General features: G+C 57.7%; 1 protein-coding gene across 6 annotated transcripts in view; it reads left to right on the forward strand.

The window, feature by feature from the left end:
- TNS1 (tensin 1) overlaps window positions 1-18,080 on the forward strand; it is a 238,877-nt gene that overhangs the window by 23,326 nt on the left and 197,471 nt on the right. For 3 of the 6 annotated variants that reach the window (XM_089916375.1, XM_089916376.1, XM_089916378.1), the window contains exon 1: window positions 7,507-9,179. The exons of 2 other annotated variants lie outside the window; for them this stretch is intronic. In XM_089916375.1, the coding sequence (XP_089772501.1) occupies window positions 9,084-9,179 (96 nt within the window). In that variant the 5' untranslated portion in view covers window positions 7,507-9,083. Of the gene's footprint in view, window positions 1-7,506; window positions 9,180-16,297; window positions 16,452-18,080 lie in introns of those variants that run through there. One more of the 6 variants, XM_089916377.1, reaches the window with a different exon arrangement.

Genomic DNA, 18,080 nt, shown 5'->3' on the forward strand with positions numbered 1-18,080 from the left:
AAGAGGAAGCTTGGGGTGTGAGGGGCAGAGATATAAGGAGGTCTGGGGATCTAGAAAGAGACTTAAGGGTAGGGCGAGGCCCCAGGAGGCCCCCCTCCCTGGGGCCCAAGGCTGGAGGGGGAGGGGCCTCCTTCAAGGAGATGGGGGTCTCAAGGAGGAAGACTGGGGTGGTTCTTACCTCCAGGGCAGCCCTGCACTGACATCTCCTTATAGTCAAGCAGGGCATAGACAAAGAATTCCCTGTAAAGTAACCTCATTTGCATACTCTTCTGCATCCAATTTGCATGCTATTTGGGGTCCAAAATGGCCAGAAGTTTCCATTGGCACCTGTGTTTCTTTCTCCAGGGGTACTCAGCTCTACCCGCTTCCACTCCTTCCTGTCCTGGTCCCCCACTCCTCATCGACAGAGTCCCCGCCCTGGACCTTTGGCTCCAGGACCCTCACCTTGTCCTGTAGGGGCGTGTTTTACGTGTGTCCATGTATGCTGTACACCATCCCTCTCTTTCCAGCCTCATGTTTGCTTCCTTCCTTTGGCCCCTTAAACAAAATATAGCCCATTTCTAACCAGGGCCCAGCCCTTTCTTACGAACTTTCAGCCACAATAATGGGGTCCCATCAGCTTTTCCCTAAGAGGGCTCCGCCCTGCCCTCCAAGCTGCTTCACCACTCCCACCACCTCTACCCCCATCCTCGGCCTCTGCACACTTTCCTCTGCCTCCCAGAGACAGAAACTTAACAAAGGGGACAACCTGGGGTTAGACAGAACCAGGTGTGAGTGGCCTAGGTGAGGCCTGGTTGAGGAAGATGTTTCTGGTGGATGAGGGGTAGATGTCTGCATGGGAAGTGTTCCCCTACCCCAGGGATCTAAGATGGCCACGGATGATGGGAATGGGTTTTGGTTTTGGCAAGAGAATCCATACAGAAGGTGCTGGACTGAGTAACGCTGGAGATTTGGGGACCGGGGGGCGGGGCAGGGCCGGCCTGTTTTCCTGCTAAAGTGAACAGGAACTTCTAATACTGAGGTATTATGCTAAGTCATAGGAAGTTGAAGACTCAGACGTGACTTGGGGTTTAGAAGAGGAGAGTGGGGGAATAGTAGGGTGAGAACAGAGGCCTCTCTGGCACTGTGGTGCCTTATTGGAAGTTCTGCCTGTTGTCTAACTTGAGTATTTCATGCTTAGTCCTGACAGTTTCCTCCTGATTATCTTCAGTGGGGGCGGGAAGCTCAGGAACTCACCGCTGTGCTTTCTTTTCTGTCTCCCCTGCTTGAGAGGCATCCTTCAGTTCCTCCCTCTTCCTGAGTTCCAGCCTCTTCTGGGCTTATGTGCCCCCATTCCACCTCTCTCCTGGCCTGCTTCCAACATCTTCCTAACAATGCTGTTCTGGCTTCATCCTGCTGGGACTCCTGGCTCCTCTTCCTCGGGTTTCCATTCCCCGGATGGGGAACTGTGTGAACTGTGTGTTCCAGACAGGGTGCTCTTGCCCAGGGCTCTGGAGGAGAGCATCTGTCTGGAGGGGGTGGGGTGTGTAGTATGCAGCTAGCAGACCCAGGAAGGGTTTCGGGGTGGGTGAATTTGCTTTTACAGTCACCCCAGCGTGCCCCTCCCGGACCCAGGTTCTGAGATATTTGTCCAGTAGCTCCAAAGAGTGCCTGGATGAGTTGGGTCCAGTGCCAGGCATTTTCACGTTTAATTTAATCCTCACAACTACCCATGAGGTTAGGATCCTTGTCTCCATTTTATAGAAGAGGAAATAGGCTCAGAATAGAGAAATAATCTCTTCAAGGTCACATAGCTGTTAAGCGTCAGGGCCAGGATTCGACCTTGGTCTCTGCTGGTTTTTACCTCAGTCTTTCTCCTTGGGAGGTGAGAGTGAGGACGATGGAGGTGACACTTCCCATACGTGTCCCCTGGCATGCTCTCAACTGCACTGGGAAGAAAAGCAAATGCAACACTGCCTGTTCCCCAGATGAGGACACTGGGGCTCCCAGAGGGGCTGTGCCCCAAGCCTAGTCTGGGGTGCCTCCTCCTACCCTTGGGTCCGAGTCCTTACCCCTCACGGCTTCATGACTCTGTTCATCCATCCACAGGGCTGCGATGGGGCGGGGGAGGCTGCATCCGTAAACTCATTCTCTCTGGTCTGACTGGGGCCAGGCCTGCCCTGCTCTATCCAGAAGCTCCCAGACAGAGTGAGAATAGGACATGCCAGGAGCCATGTTCAAGTGGATCACAGAGGGGGGTCTGGGACCCTTTTAGGAGGGGGAAGAGGAAGCTGTGTTGTACCATTCAGGTCACGGGAGCAAATGGAAATCTGCAGCCCCAGGAGAGCCTCCAGCCTTGACTTGAAGGGATGCAGGGATTCTACCCACGTCTGATGCAGGGTCCAGCCCGTGTGCACTGACTTGCCGGCTCTCCTGGCTTCTGTGGAGTGGTGAAGGATTCACATCTGGGGGTGCTTGAGGTCCTCCCAAGAGCTTGTTCGGGGCCTGCCCCCCTGGACCAGCTGTGGCCTTCTCCTAGTCAGGAAGCAAGTGGCCTGAGAGCCTTAGCCCAGATCTGGCTTCTGACTACAGGGGCTGCAGCTGGGCCCTTGAGGGTCTCAGCTCAGACTCTGCTCTGTGTCTGCCTCTTCAGTGGTCTGAGTCTGGGCTGGCGGGAGTCCCTGGAGCCCCAGGCCCTGCTTTTTTCTGGAACCTGTAGATGAGGCCGTGTCACCTTGTTTCGTGCCTCAGTTTCCCTGGCAGCCTGACTGGTGACACACCATGCTTCCTCTCCTCTTTCTTTATTCCTGTCCTCCCCCCACTCCTCTGATGCTGGCCCTCCCCCCGCACTGCTCTTTGTGAGATGGTCGGAGCTCTCCACCTTCCTCTTTTCTTGTCTCCCGACTTCCTTCGCCCTCTGTTTGCTGGTCCCCTCTCCACTCACACCGGCTTTCTCTCACTTCTCTGGTCATTGGCAGTCCCAGCCCCACTGCATTTTCCATCTTAGATGTCTCTCTTGAAAGCTCGGTTTCCCCACTCGTGTCCTCACGTCCATCTTGGGGTCCACCTGGGATCTGTCTCGGTGGCCTGGCTCCTCCTGGCCCTCCTTCCTTCTCACAGCTCCCTGGACGTCTGCAGGGCGCGGACTGAGGGCCCTGGGATGAGTGGGGACTGGAGAGTCCTGGGGTCTCATTTCCTGGCCTCTCTCCCATTTCCTCACTTTGCAGAAACAGTGTAGGGGGTGGGCCCAGGAGAGGAGCCCAGTGTGATGTCGTGGCTGGAGAGGGGTGAGGGGCGCCAGGGAGCGGGATAGAGGAAGGTTGTCAGGTGAGAATAGGGGGGTAGGAGGGATCTGCTTATCTGTCTGTGTCTACCTCCCTTTGCCTCTCTCTTTGATGCCTCTTGCTGTCCGCCAGTCATTGTCACTATCTTTGCCTTTTTGGGTCATCTTGGTTCTTCGGACTGGGGGCTTTAACCCAGCTCCTCTCCTCGGGTACCTTCCACACCCAGCTGCCCTCTCTGTCCAGTTCAGGGGCAGTCAGTGGGCTGCTTTCCCAGGACGGGGAGGGGGCTGTGTGGGAGAGGGCGGGGGTGGGGTGGACGGTAATTGTATCAGCTGGTTCTGATGCAATTGGGCTTCCCAGACTGGACCTTCCCCTCCCCCTCCTTCCCCCCTCTCCTCCTGCCCTCTCCATTCATCTCACTCCCTCTCCCGGTTCCATCAGAATAAATTAGACAGTCCCTGCTTTAATCTCATTGCGGGAGCCTGGGCTCAGACCCAGCAGCCCAGCTCCTCGGTCTGCAGTCTCCATGCTAGGCCCTGCAATGAACACCCCAGGGGCAGAGGGATGACCAGGATGACTGCAGGCCTCTGTTCTCACTTCTCCACCCCTAGATACTGTGGCTTGCCCGGAAAGGCAGCCCAGGCCTCGGGCTCCCCAGTGGGTCAATACCCACCATCACTCCAGGTCTGTCCCCACCCTTCCCCCACCCATTTATCATGTCAGCTGCTGGGTGGTGATGGAAGTCATTTGGAAAGGGGCCCAGAGGACCCAGGATTTTCAGTCTGCAGAATAGAGAGGGGTGGAGGTGGGGTGGGGATGGGGGCTTGAATAGTGAGCTGCCAGTGTCTGAAGGCATTTATTGTGCAGAGAGAGTGACCAAGTCGTTCTTCCCCAGGCAAGGCAGTCTAAGAGGAAATGGTCTGGAATTTGAGAGCAGGGATGGAGGTTAGATATCAAGAGGAACTTCCTGCCTGTGACGGGTCAGAGACCTGGGTTAGTAGTGGTAAAGGGGAGAAAGAGAACTTATGGGCTCACCTCCTCGGAATATCTATAAGAGGGGAAACATTTCCTCTCCTCTCCCTCCTCTCCTGCCTCTGCAGCGTTGTGCTGTGGAAGAGCAAAGAGCCAGGAATGGAGGGCTTTGATCCATTCTGGTTCTGCCACTTTTTGGTTGTGTGACGCCTCTCTGGGCCTCAGTGTCCTCGTGTGTCAATCATGTGCTGTCAGGGTGGGGGGCAGGGGGAGGCACGGGGTCTCTTTCAAGTTTAACTGGAACCGGTACTGGATGTTTGGGAGCAGAATAAGGAGGTGGCCTCTCATCAGGGGTGGGTGGAGTAGGGATGCGTAGAGATCCCACTGTCCTGGTGCAGTAGCTGTAAGAATCTGGAAGATGACACTGCCCAGTGGCCGAAGTCCAGGGCTGCGGCAGGGACTCTGGATTTAGAAGCAGGAATGGCCTGCCTTTCTTCTTTCTTGTATTCATGCAGTCAACCTACCAATCCACCAAGTAACTCACGTTTATCGACTCTGCACCCAGCACCATGCTGAGTGCTGAGTGCTGAGTGCTGGGTGCTGGGAGCTGGGTGCTGGGACTGCAACCATGAATGACTACCAAGATCCTCTGGGAGCCGACAGTCTGGGGGGGAGGGGGTGAAACAGTGAGGAAGTGAGCAAATCTATCAATAAGTGCTATGTGCTCTGAAGACATGAACTTACTGGTGTCACACAGACTGGGAGCTGGCGCGATGGAAGGACTTTAGTGGGGTGATCCGAGAAGGTGACATTGGAGCCCATATGAGATGGGACCCCCAGCTCTGGAGGGACCCCAGTTCTGTTGCTGTGTGCGAGTCCTCGACCTTGAATGTGGTTGGGTAGTTTAACCATGAGTGGGGCTGGTGAAATCCGTCCCTGGTGGCAGTGTTGAGGCTCTGGGGACGCCAGTCTTTGAGGTGAGACCCAAGTCGGAGCCCCCTGGGGGCCGCCGGAGGAATTGCTGTGGCTGGGAGGGTGGTGAAATCAACTCTAGCTGTGAGCAAGCACGTGGGGGGCTGGGCCTGCCGGAGCTGTCCCCATCTGATGGAGGAGGAAGGCTGGGGGCCTCCAGGGAGGGGGCTTGTGCATCTCTCTTGGTGTGAAAGCAAGACCCAGAGCCTCCGATCAGATGCCCAAGCCATTCTTCCTTCACAGGAGCCGCCTTTGTCTCGCCACAGACAAAACCAGCCGGGGGCACTGTGGCCCTGGGGACATGGGACAGAGGAGAATCTGTGCTTACCCTGTCCCCAGGGAGCTGGTGGCTGTGACCTGCTCTCTTGTTTCCCTGACACCTTCTCTGGATGCCTCTGGGAAGTTTCCCTTTCTTCCCCCACTTCTCAGGGGTGGTGGGGAGCAGGGGGGACGGGGGGGGGCGGAGCAGCCCCCTTTCTGTGAATGTGGCCTCCATCCTACCTGGCTCTAGACTCTGGAATCTCCTCCCTGGCCTGGACTCAGAATCCGGGTCTCTGGGCTGTGTGAACAAGAGTGGGGTTTGGAGAAGAAATTCCTTCTCCTTCCAGCCGTGGCCAGGCCCACATCCAGCCCTGCTTAGCAGTCTGGACTCTAGCTGAGGAGGCAGAGGGAGGAAGGGCCGGGGTCCCAGGGGTGACAGGGAGACAGGCCTGGGGGTCTGTGGGAGCCTGGACCGGGCAGGGGAGACAAAGCGTCCCCAGAGGATTGGTTAACCCTCCGAGGACGGCGGCCAGCTTTTCACAAGCTCCACTGGGGAGGCCGAGGTGAGGAGCTGGGGGTCTGTTGTGAGGTACCCACATGGGGGCTGCAGAGAGGTTGGGGTCTGACGTGAGGCTCCTGTGACAGAGCAGACCCTGCCCAGACTCATCCCTATCCGTGGTCCCCTATGTGTGAACATCTGCGTCTGATCCACTCTGTGAAATCCTGCATCTCTGACCCTGACGCCTGGGGGCCTGGAAGGAGAGATGGGGGATGGGATGCATGCAAGAACCTACCAGATGCAGTTTCTGGTGCTTTGAGTGCTTTGAGGAGAAAGAAACTGAAATTGAAAGACGAACTTCTTGGATTGGACCCCCTCCCCACCTTCACAAAAGTTGAAAGAGGAAGCATGGGGATCCTTGCCAAAGCCTTCCAGGAGGTTCTGGGGATCCTGCAGCTGCTCTCTTCAGGGTTCTGATCTCCTCTGGTGATGAAAACAGAACAGAGGACGTGTGACTTCCCATGAGGCACCAAACTCCCGAGGACACATTTCCACGTCCTGCCTTGGGGGCAGGATTTCATTCAGGAGCCGCAATGCTGGGTGCGAAGCTCTGTGGAGGTGTGGTGGGACCAAGGGCTGGGAGGAGGGAGCTGGGGAGAAGCCCAGGCAGTGCTGGGCCTGGCTTCCTGTCTCTGTCAGCTAAGGGCTCTTCCCTTCCTCTCTGGAGGGTCACTGGCTTAAGGACACCTCCTGCTGGCCGGTAGATGAAATGAAGGCCCCTCGGCCCTTCTGAGCCCTTTTATCAGGATCTCCTTGTAGGGAAGGGCTGAACCTAGAAATCACTTCCTTCTCTTTCTTCCCATCTGCTCTTCCTTCCTTCTGTTGGATGAGTGCCTTTCATGTTCTTGGTGCTGAGAAGTCTTAAGAATCCTCTTAGAGAAAATCACCTTGTCCTTCTCTCTTACTCTAGGCAGGTCCACACTTCAGCCCACCGGAGGAACTTCCTTCTGTTTGAAAAATTCAACCAGTGATTCCTTTTGAGTAAACTTTGTTCCACATGCTGTGGATTAAGCCCAGTTTCCTCACATCTCACAACACAGCCATTTCCTCTGGCGCCAGGGTGGGGAGGCTGTGAAGATTGCAGGCCCCCCCAAAGAGGAGGAAGGGCCCCTCTGCAGGCCTGGCATGGACTTCAGCAGTGCCAGGCACTTCACTGGAGGTCATGGGCAAGAGCAAAGGCAGGGCCTGCTAGGGAGGGGCTCGTGTATTACCTCTCTGCCTACTTCCGTGACGCCCCCTCCCGCTTTCATCCGGGGCCTAAGTGGTGGTGTGTACCGGAAGACAGCGAGGGACCCTTTTTTTGGGCGCTGTTGAGGGCTGAGGGCCCCAGTGTCTGTCTTTCCTCGTCTCTCTAGCCACGTACCAGCAGGGCCCCCTTCCCCGCTCCCTCACTGTGTTCCTGCCAACCTCCCCCAAAGCGCTGCACCTCACTGCCTTGTCTCATGGTGGGGAGATGAACTGGGGAGGGGGGAGGGCCTGAGAAGTCCCATCGGGTGGGGGGAGCTTGGAGGCAGGAGTAAGCTTGCTGAGAAACTCTGCATGTCGGGAAGGAGACCTTGCCTGGAGCTTCTGCAATGCTGGCTCTGTGTCCCCAACCTTCCCTGAGGAAGAAGGACAGCATTGTCTCCCTGAGGACAGAGAGACAGCACTGCCAGGAAAAACAGCCCCGGTACAGTGCCCAGGGAAGCCCAGGCCCGGGAGTGCAGGCAGCGGTGGGAGGCGGCGCGCGGGGTTGGGAGCGCCCTGGCTGGGCTCCAGTGGTCTGTTGCTGTGGAGGAGGCCCTGGCAGGGTCCTGCTCGCAGCAGCCGCGGCTCTCCCGCCCTTTTTCTTTCTGGGCTTGGCTGGCTGGCTCCCCTCCCAGGTTCTCTGCAGGGACAGAACCAGGGCCAGAGCTCACAGCCGCCTCTTTCCACCTCCCCGAAGTCTGTCTGTGGGTCTCCCTCTGCCTTTGTCTCTCTGCGTCTTCTCTCCCTCTCTCCAGAGTCCAGCGCCTCCTCTCACCTGTCTCTTCCTCCCCCTCCCTGGTTCCAGGCTCACAGTATGGTGACCCTCAAACAATTTTCCTGAGAGGCCCCCAACCCCTGTTCACATCCTCTGAGCACAGCAGAGGCAGAGAAGGGTCCCTGTTCTCCAGTGGCGGCCATGGGGCAGGACGTGATGGGATGTGGCACACCCTGAACTCCGAGTGGGAGGTTCAGCCATAGCTGTGGGGGGCGCAGCCAGCTCTCATCAATCTGAGTTGGTTCAGCCTCTTAGGCAGGGGCCCTTCCAGCTTATGGGGGGCGTTTGGATGCTCAGAGCTCCCTCCTGTAGTTGGCTGGAGAGAGATCCAGGCAGAGGAGTCGAGGTGTGGCCAGGGTCAGAGGTTGGTGAGTTGGGACAGCCCGTCCAGGTTGTGTTCTGTGTCCTGACGTGCATGCCAGGCCCACGGATGTTTCTGCTTCAGTCATGGAAGCCGGAGGTCTCCGTTTAAGTTAATCACATTATGCTCTGGGGAGCAATGTGGAAATTAGAGTGAGGTCTGGAGGGAATCGGCACACACAGACGCACACACACGCACACTCACACACTCACTGCAGCTTGGAGCACAATGCTGCCGCCACCGCCGCTGCGCCTTCCCCGCAGGTGGTCGCCTGGCGCCTGGCACCGCCTCTGCTCTGCCGCTCAGCCTCTCCTGCGAACATCTCCCCGAGCCTCCTCCGAAGTTGCCGGGGTGCCTGCGCCCGCCCCCCCCCCCCGCCCCCACAGCCCGTGTCACAACGAGGGGAGGAGAGAGGCAGCAGCTGGAGGAAGTCCCCGAGGGTGGAAGCGCCCTGTAGCGCCCGCGTCTCCCGCCGGGGCTTCCGGGGGGAGATGGAGCCACGTCGGGGCCGCGCCTCGGGGGCCCCGTCGAGCTCCTCCAGCTAGAGCGGCCGGGACACTCGGACTGCTCCTGCGGGGCTGAGCATCCAGGAGACCACGGGGCGGGTCTCTCGCCTGCCGCCTCCCCACCTCCCCGGAGCAGCCGGTCCTGCTTCCGACCCTTGCGCCCGGGGCGCGCACGTCGGGGTTAAACATGACTCAGATGAGCTGGTGCTTCTCCTGCGTGATTCGATGGAGCAAGTACCTCTTCTCCTGCTTCCTGCCCCTGCGCTTCTGCCTCCGCAGACAGGTAAACTCACCTGGCATCTGCCCCACCCCTCCCCGACAGGCACTCTCCTCCCTCGGTCACCTAGGCGTCAGGTTTATCACCCTCTCGCTGCCCTCAGGGACACCCATCTTGACCGCTGTCAGCGTGGCTTTCATGAGAGTTTAGGGACTCCTGGGGGAGCCCCCACTCATGCATGGATCCACAAGGGGGAGTGACTGCCTCACCGCCAGGGCACAGCATCTTGGAAGTCTGAAGGATAACACTGGAGTCTGTGCAAGGGCGCTGGAGAGCTGGGCACAGAAGAACGTTTCTGGGGGCTTTAAGCGTCCCTCTCAAGTTTCTGTGGGAAGGGAGGGCAAGTTCCTGGAAATGTCTCTTTTTCCCCCGGATGGGTTCAGAGGATTCAGAGTTAAGGCTGAGATGTAACAGAGTGAGATGGAAATGAAGCTGGTGGACGTCAGGAGGGATTTCCTATCTATTCAGGGGGATGGGGGGACCAGGGAACCGGACATGGAAAGGACGGGGGCTGGGGTAGTAGTTGGGTTAGTGAGGGAGGAGGAGTCTGGTGGGACGCCCAGTGCTGTGGATGGGCGTGTCATGGTTGAGCATCTTTCTCCCAGAGAAGATCCTTGACAGTGCCTTCAGGGTGTGCGTGCTTGTATGTGTGGAGGGGGGAGGTTAGGGAGAGAGAGGAGGTGGGTCATAGCTGGCCAGCAGAGTAGGGAACTGGTAAAACTGCAGGTAACCTTAAATCCTCCCCTGGAGGCACAGAGAGAATTCCAAGAGCATGACCTCGAGCCCCCAGAAGACTCCAGTGAGGGGAAGGGACTGGGGGGTCTGGCTTTCTGATCCATTCTCCATTCCGCAGGGAAGCCAGAAGGGCCCCTGTCACATGGGGGAAGGGGGCTCGGTGGCACCCAGGCTGAGTGCCAGCTGTAGAGCTTGTTTGCCTGGCTTTGAATTCTGGCTCTACCATATGCTAGCTGTGGACCTTGGGCAAGTCGCTTACTCTGCCGGTACCTGTTTTCAAACATGTAGAATGGGGATTATAAAAATACCTATATCACTGGGTTATTGTGAGGATTAAATGCAGTAGGACATTTGAAGTGGTTACCAAGTGCTTTCTCTGTATTAGGTACTCAATAAAAATTAGGAACTTTTTCTTTATTCTTCTTGTGACTTTCCATGGGGCTCTCCCTCCTTGTAGACCTTCAGGCAGGCCAGAGATGGGGTACGTGGGAATGGAGGGATTTCTCCCAGTATCCATTCTTCCATCACATGGATAGGAAGGATTTTTCCACTCCGTAAGAAGCTTGACTGTTCAGCGCCTCCTCCCAGGTGCTGCCTCTGGGACTCAGTTTCCCTCACTGCCACTCCACAGTGGCAGTCACCCAAGGTGTGCTTTGAAATCTTCTAGCAAAATGCATTGTCTCCAGTGATTGGCTGAGAGGCAGGTGCTGCGGCTGTGGACCAGAGGGCCAGAGCCCCATCGCCGTTCTTGTGGGCTCTGAGTTCAGATGCTGCGGAGTCCGGGTTTTCAGATTTGGGAAAAGGCAGCCTGCAGCAGGAATGGCCAGCCAAGACCAGGTCAGTCGGACCCCAGTCCACTTGGCGATTCCCACTCCTCATTTGCAGAGGTTGAGGGTGACATAACTCCTCCTGGGCTAGGATTTGAGCTGGGGGCTGGGGCTGAGGGGCTGGGTGATCAGCTGCAGCTACCTCCCTCCAGCCTTTGAGGGCCTGAGTCAGGCAGGAAATTAGAGCTGGGGAAGGTATCAAGATCACCAAGTCGAGCTCTGGGAAGGATTTTATTAAACATTGTTGCGATTGGGCCCAGGCACTGTCCCCAACCAGGGTGCTGATGGAGGGGAGGTAGGAGAAGGGGGTGTGAGTGATGTTCCCTCCTGGGTCAGCTGGAAACTGAGGCCCATACAGGGCCTGGTTGGAAGCTCACTTTCTATCTTAGGGAGCATTCCGATTTCTGAAGTGCAAGGGGGAGACCTCCATCTTATACCGGAGGGGTAGTGGGCATAGGGGCAAGGGTCTGGACCTCCCCTGGCCCATAGGGTACCTTCGTGGGCATTAGGATGAATGTGTCTTGGGCCAGGCTTGGTGAGTAGAGCATGGATGAGTCTTCAGCCCCCACTCACCCCTTGGCTACACCCTTGTTCAATGACCATCCTGCCCAGTGGTACATGGAGGCTCTGCTAGGGCTCCAAGCCCCCCAGAACTCAAAGGCTGAGTGTGTATGGGGGTGGGAGCAGGGAGAGGCAGCATGGCTTATCTGAACAGAAGCCCTGTGGCCAGACCCTGTCCTCACCCAGATCTCAGGCCCCAGGGCTTGCTAGGACTGTGGTTTTTCTCTTCTGGTTGGCTCTTCTAGAGCCACTAGGGAGCCAGTTGGTCTCATCCTGACCCAGGTGGCAGTGCTGTCCTCGGCTTCCCTCTATGTGTCTCCCTTCCCCCTGCCCCCTCTCCCCTGCCCCAAGCCAGACCTGGGCCTGAGCAGTTGACGTTCTTCTCGGAGCTGCAGCCCTTGAATGAGGGGTGGGGAGGACAGCTAACACATCACCTCAACATAGGACCATAAGCCCTAGTCTCTGGGTGATGGTATTGCTAGAGGAGCAGCAGGAAAATGTTCGATCCCCACGGGATGTGGAATCAGACACCCCAGATTCCGTTCTCACGCATACTACCTGTGTGATGCCGAGCAAGTTGCCGAACCTCTTTGCGCCTCAGTTTCCACATCTGTAAAATGAGAGCTGGTAGGAGGCTTAAGTACGATACCACAATTAAGTGTCTGGTTAGTTAGTATTGATCTTTCCGCGGGCAGGGGACAGAGGGACAGAGCCCGAAGGAGCCATGCCGTTGCCGAGGGCTTTGTTGTCAGATCCTGTGCTGCTGGGATCTGCATTTGGACGTTGATGGGGAATCCCAGCACCAGCTCTGCACCTGCCTATTTGGTAGGAGGCCCCTGCGGCTGGCTGCGATGAAGGCTGTGGAGTGTGCAGCCCCCGTGTGAAGGCAGCGGGCTGCGAGGTTGGCAGGAGAAAGGCGAGAGCATGACTCTGGTCCTACAGTGACTGGACAGCTGGGTGCTTGCGAACGATCTGGGGCCCGGGAGCCACAGCTCTGTGACCTCAGGCTGGTCCCACCCCGTCCCTCCGCTGCAGTGTTGCCATCTCTTAGATGAGGGGGCTGACTAGGTGAGAGGTGCCCCAAAGCCCCAACCCTCCTGGCAGACTTGTTTAATTGAGTCCAGCAGAATGATTTAAAAAAAAGAAAAAGCCAATGTTTAAAATTTTGCATTTTTCATATTTTATATAAAAGATTTTATAAGATAATATAGATTTGGGGCTTCTCTTGACAGGTCAAAATATTTGACAGTGTGGGCTTATGTTGCTGACACCGCAGCAGCTGTCCCCGAGGAGTGGGATCCCCTTTAGCTGGGCCTGCCCTCTCCAGGTCCCCAGAGACTCCTTGCCCGCCACCTTCATTTAACTTCTGTCAGGCCCCTGAAGGATCTGACTGTGACCCCTGGAAAGGCTCCAGGTCTTTCCAGCTCTGATGTTCTGTGACCTTCAGATTCTGTGACCAGTGGTGACAGAGGAAAGACTTGATGCCATGTTAGGAGATGGGCTGACAGCAGGAAGAACTTTGTGATGGACAAGTGTGGAAGGATAGGAAGAATGGATTGGAGGGAGCTGGGGCCTTGGCCTGGGAAATCTGTGGCCTCACAGGAGGTGGAGCTGGAAGGGACCTTCGAGACCATCAGCTTGGTCATTTCGCAGGTGCGGAAACTGAGGCTGAAAGAGGGGAGTGCCAAGCTCAGGCTTACGAGGCCTGTTAGCTGCGTTCCTGCCCTCACTCACTTGTCCCTCAGCTCGGCCCACCTCCGGGCCCAGCGCCAGCCCCAGAGCCTGCGGTCCTGGCTGTTTCTTCAACTGACTGCTGAGCCAGGGGCTGGAGGGCAGTGGGCAGCGAGCAGGAAGGCTCTGCGTGCAGAGGGGAGAGTGGAGTTAAACGCCAGCTGCTGCAGAAATGGCCAGGGCAGCGGGTGGCGTGGCTCAGGGTGGGGGGCCGCTGCTGAGCCAGGTACCCGGTGTCTGTGACCCTGGTCCAGGCATGGGGACCCAGGATGGGTGATACCGCTTCAGCCTCTGGAGAGTCTGCGTCCTGAGAGAGCTCAGAGGCCAGGGAGTGGCAGGAAGAGATGGGGCTGAAGAGAGGTGGGTATTACAGGCATTTGCAGAGGTGTGCGGGCGAGGTGTGCCCAATGCCCTTTCAACGCCCTTTCTGGCCCACCCTGGCCCCAGAGGAAGGTTTGGGAAGGGGTAGGAAAATATGTTAGATGTTAGGACCCATTGATTGGTGGAGTGATTCATTGCTGCTTCAACCATGTCTGGCACCTGCTGTATGCCAGGCTCTGGAGATACAAAACACAGGACATGTCCTTGCCCAAGGAACTCTCCCTGTCTGTGTGTGTGGGGGGAGGGGACACAAGCTGTGAAGGATGAATAATGGGTAACAAGCCCGAAATAGGGTCATTACATAGAGTTGGAGACACTTCAGGTGGCAGAGTTGAACATTCAACAGGGAAGATGGTGGTTGGGTAGCAGGAGGGACTTCCTGACAGCGAGAGGTTAAGATACAGGAGAGACACCCATGGTCTCGGAAAAGGGGAATTCTGGGCGCAGGGTTCCTCTGAGGGGACCCCCAGCACTAGGGTTCTCCACTCCCGTTTTCAGTCCCGGCTGAAGGGACTGAGGAGGGAGCTGGCCTGGGGGCTGCAGGGCCCCCTTGGGTTGCATGGGAGGCCAGACAAGTTGGTGTCGCTGTGACCTGGTCTTTGGTCTTGTTGTTTAGCATTTCTGGGAAGCAGCAAGGTGATTTCTCAGAACTCCCAAGATAGCTGCCAGCAGGCACGTCTTCTAGTGATGCTGGTGGCAAAGGGTGGGAGCGGGCGGAGGAGATGGGTGGGAGTGGGCGCCGGGACGGCAGGGCTGAGCTGGCTGAGCCCTTGAAGTTGCTGGGAGGCTGGCAGGGCTGGTGATGGTGGCTAGGGGTGGGCTCAGGGGCTCCCAGAGAGGCCCCCTGAAAACCACTCTTCCTTGACTGCCCTGGGCTTCAACCAGTGGAGAGAGGGAAGGTTGGCAGGAGCGTCCATCTGTGGATATGCCCAGCGGTGGCTGCAGGGCCAGCTACATGTGGGACACTGGTCCATTTCAGTGTTGGCTAAACTGTCAGTTGAGCCCTGGCAGGCTTGAGAGGGGATATCCAGAGGCATTGTGGTTCAGGAAAGGGATGCAGGGTAGGGGCAGAATCTTTCATTGCCCCACAGCTCTGCAGAAGGACCTAGAGTGATGTGTGAAGGGCCCTGATTCCTCACCTTGTCGTTTTCATCAGAACAAAGACTCTTAACTCAAGTGACCGCTCCAGGAGGGACCAGAATTAGACAGCTTGCTTTAGTGTCCTCCCCTGACTTCTCAGAACCACCAAGTAATAGAGTCCCTTGTGCAGTGCACAACCTGTACATCCACATGTGGCAGCCTTTTCCCAGACAAAGTGTGAATGTTTCCCTCGCATTCTGGGGTTTCCTAGGTAGATGTCCTGACTGGACTATGGGCTGGGAGCCAGTACACCTGTCTGGGCAGGTCCTCTTGAGGGGAGAGGCTGGTTGTAGAGACTGTACCCTGGGGTGGCACCATGTGTGGGGCTGACAGAGTGGTGAGGGCAGGCTCTTGGGTGCGTGGGGGAGAGAGGCAGGGGATATATAACCCTTTTTACATGTGGCCCAGGGCATCTACCCCATGCTGGTGTGTGTGCATGGGAGCTCAAGCAAGAGGACTTTCTTGCCAAGTTACTCAATCCAAGAAAATGGTCTCAGAGTGCCTCCTCTGGGTGGGGCCCTGTCCTCGGCACTCTGTGTGTTTCTGTGAGCTGGACTGTGTGTCCTGGTGTGTGTGTCTACGGGAGTGTGTGTGGGGGGTGTGTGGGTGGGGCTGAGCCCTCTTTCCCTCCCCGGAAGGCTCCAAAAAATAGAAAATAGAGCGGGGTGATTCACCAGCCCCACCCACTCTTACTTGGTCCAGCTGCGGCCACAGCTCAAAGAGGAAAGTTTCTGGGGGGAAGGTAGAGGGGGGAGTTGAGACAATGAGGGCCAGGGGCCGATTTTGCTGGCTTCCCCTGCGGTGCGCCCTGGGAATACATTTGGATACCCCTCTTCTTCCCCCCACCCCAGACCCCAAACTTCTGGCTCTGGGCTAAGGTGAGGGGGAGGGAAGGGAAGGGCTGGCGGGGGCGGGTGGGGGGACAGTGTAGGGGGAGAAGTAGGCACGTGGAATGGTGGGAGGTGAAAACTGGGCCCAGGGAGGGGGAGCAGGGGCGGTGGAGGAGGAAGTGGGGAAATGCAAACCAAATGTTGGCCCGGGGCACAGTCAAGAAAAACAGACTCTCGCGGGAGCCTGGAGCGGGGCTCCTTTTAGGAAGGGCAGGAAGGGCTGGGACAGATGTTTGGAGAAAAGAAAGAAAGAAGGGGAAAAAAAAGTAAGAAAGAAGTTGGAATGAAATCCACAGCCCTGGGGGCAGGGCCGTTCTCCAGCGGTCTCAGGCCAGGCTTCTCTTGAGTAAAGCGTGGAGTGGGCTCTGAGCTTGCCGAATGGGCACCAGGGTGCCCGGGCACTGACCTAGCTAAGTGAGTGCAAGTGACTTTGTGTTCCGAGGGCAGGAGGGCATGCGTGTGTCCTTGGAGATGGGATGGGGCTGAGGAACCCCAGCTCAAGCGGACTGTGCCGTCCCATATCTGTCCGTCCCTCCATCAGTTGTCTGGGGGTGGAGGTCTGCAGTGAGTAGAGCAGACTCCAGGCCTGGCAGTGTCAGATCCAACCAGAAGGCAGGAGCAGCTTGGTGGCTCACAGGGGTTGTGCGTCTGGGGTGGGGGGGTGGCTTCTGGGGGGAGGGGCTGTCTCCAGTAGCTGTCCCTTTGCTCTGCTTCCTTCCCACCCCCCGCGAAGCAGGGCTTCTGACCCCCAAAGCCACCAGTGGAGCTGGGAGGAGGGAGGAGACAGGCGGCTGGGACTAGGGGGTGGAGTGGGGGGAGGAGGAGAGGGAGGGAGGGTGAACGGGAGGCAGGGCGAGCACTGCAGATACTGGCGCTGCCGCGGGCTCAGAGCTCCCTTCTGCCTGCTCCGAGGGGACTGCGAGCTCAGGGGGACCCTTTGCAGTCCCCGGGCGTGGCCCCAGGGACGGGGACCCTCGAAGATGACGTGGATCTGTCTGTCCTGCATGCTCTGGGTAGGTGTGGTAGCGTTAGCTAGGAGGTCGAACCGCCGCCCCCCCCTTCGACCTTAGCCTTACCCTGAGAGCCTGGGGTTGGGGGAGTGTTGGTGGTGAAGGAGGGGGCCTTTTTGCCTCTGAGAGACAGAAGGAAAGACTGACTTGAGTAGACCCTCAGCCTGAGTCTGTCTCCATCAACGGGGCCCAGGCCCCAGTTCTGCCGGTCAGTACATCCCCCCTCCCCAGTGTCCTCTCCCCCAGTTGAGTCCAGGAGCTGTAAGTAGAAGGAAGCCATCATAAAGTTTGTTTCTTTTTGGAGCCACTCCTGTCTCCATTCCCACCCTATACCGGGGTGAAAATTCTTCACCCCTCAAGTTGCTCAGCCTAAGAGTCTGGGGGGGGCAGTGGGAGGGGCCTGAGGAACAGGGGGCATTGACCTAGAAGATGAAAGCTGGAAAAGCCAGGCTGGGGAAAAGTTCTGCTCGGGTTCCATCACTTTTACCCCAATTTCAGCTTCTACCCGCTGCCATCCCCCCCCCCCCACAGCCCTCCCATCCTTACCAAGACCTCCCCCGACCCCCTTCAGTCCCAGAGGAGGAAGCCACAGCCTCCTCTTTCCCCTTTCTTGGCCCCAGATTCAGGAAGGTGTGCGTCAGTGCAGGGTGCTTGAAGGGTGGGCAGGCAGGGTCTGGGGGCCACATGGTGAGGGTTAAAAGTCTTGAGGCCAGTCAGGCACAGAGGCTCCTGGGAGAGAGGGGGCTGGGGCTGGGAGAGGGCTGACTGCTGCAGGAGGGGAGGGGGCAGGGATGGGAGACCCCTTCCTCAGAGGGGCTCCGCTCTCTGGGCTGGGTGAAGGCATGCACAGGGGTCAGGAGGGCAAGGAAGTCATCCCTGGCTGAGGTTAATGTTGGTCTCAAAGAGCGTGATGGCTGGTTTGGGGGAGGGAGCTCCAGGCCCAGGATCCAGATGTGGCCTTTCCTGCCCCTTTCCCTGTCCCGGCCCGTCCTCGGGAGGCCCTCCTCGGCCCAGGCGAGCCCAGGTTGAGGGCAGTGGTGGGAGATCAGACTTCGGGCAGTCAGGTGTGCTCTGGGCAGAGAGGGGAAGTGGGGAGGGGGCGGGCATGAGGGGGTTTGGGTGGCGTGTGGGGCTTGGGTGTGGGCGTGGGTCTGAGTAAGAGACTGAAGGTGTCTGGAGCGTCCTGCACAGAGGATGCATCAGGGGTTCGCTGGGCTGCTGTCAACATCTGTATAATGGGAGCCTTGGCCAAGGTCATTTCTCCAGCCCCTTTCAGCTCCCTGGGACAGACTCTGGAAGGCCTGAGGATGGTGCTGAGGAGAGAGGCTGGCAGGGAGGGAGGCCTGCGGTGGGAAGGATGGCAGTTAGACTTCCAGGGGTGATGCGGGTGTGGATGGAGACAGGGCCACGTCAGCGGAGAGGCTCTGGGAGAAGCGCTGCACGGCTCTGAGCCTCAGTTTCCCTGTGGGTAAGACGAGGGTGATGGCGGGGAGGTGCAGAGAGGTGAGCATGAGTGCCTAGTCCATGTCACTTCTCTCCCTGAGAGCTGGGGACCAAGGGCTGGTGTGGATGCAGCCACTTTTCTAAGGCCCTCCCCTCACCCCTTTTCCTGTCCTCTCTCCTGGTGCCTCC

This window comes from Delphinapterus leucas, chromosome 8 (assembly GCF_059928025.1).
Source record: "Delphinapterus leucas isolate spDelLeu-1000000601 "Yukka" chromosome 8, BTC_Dleu_Yukka2, whole genome shotgun sequence".
Lineage (NCBI taxonomy): Eukaryota > Metazoa > Chordata > Mammalia > Artiodactyla > Monodontidae > Delphinapterus > Delphinapterus leucas.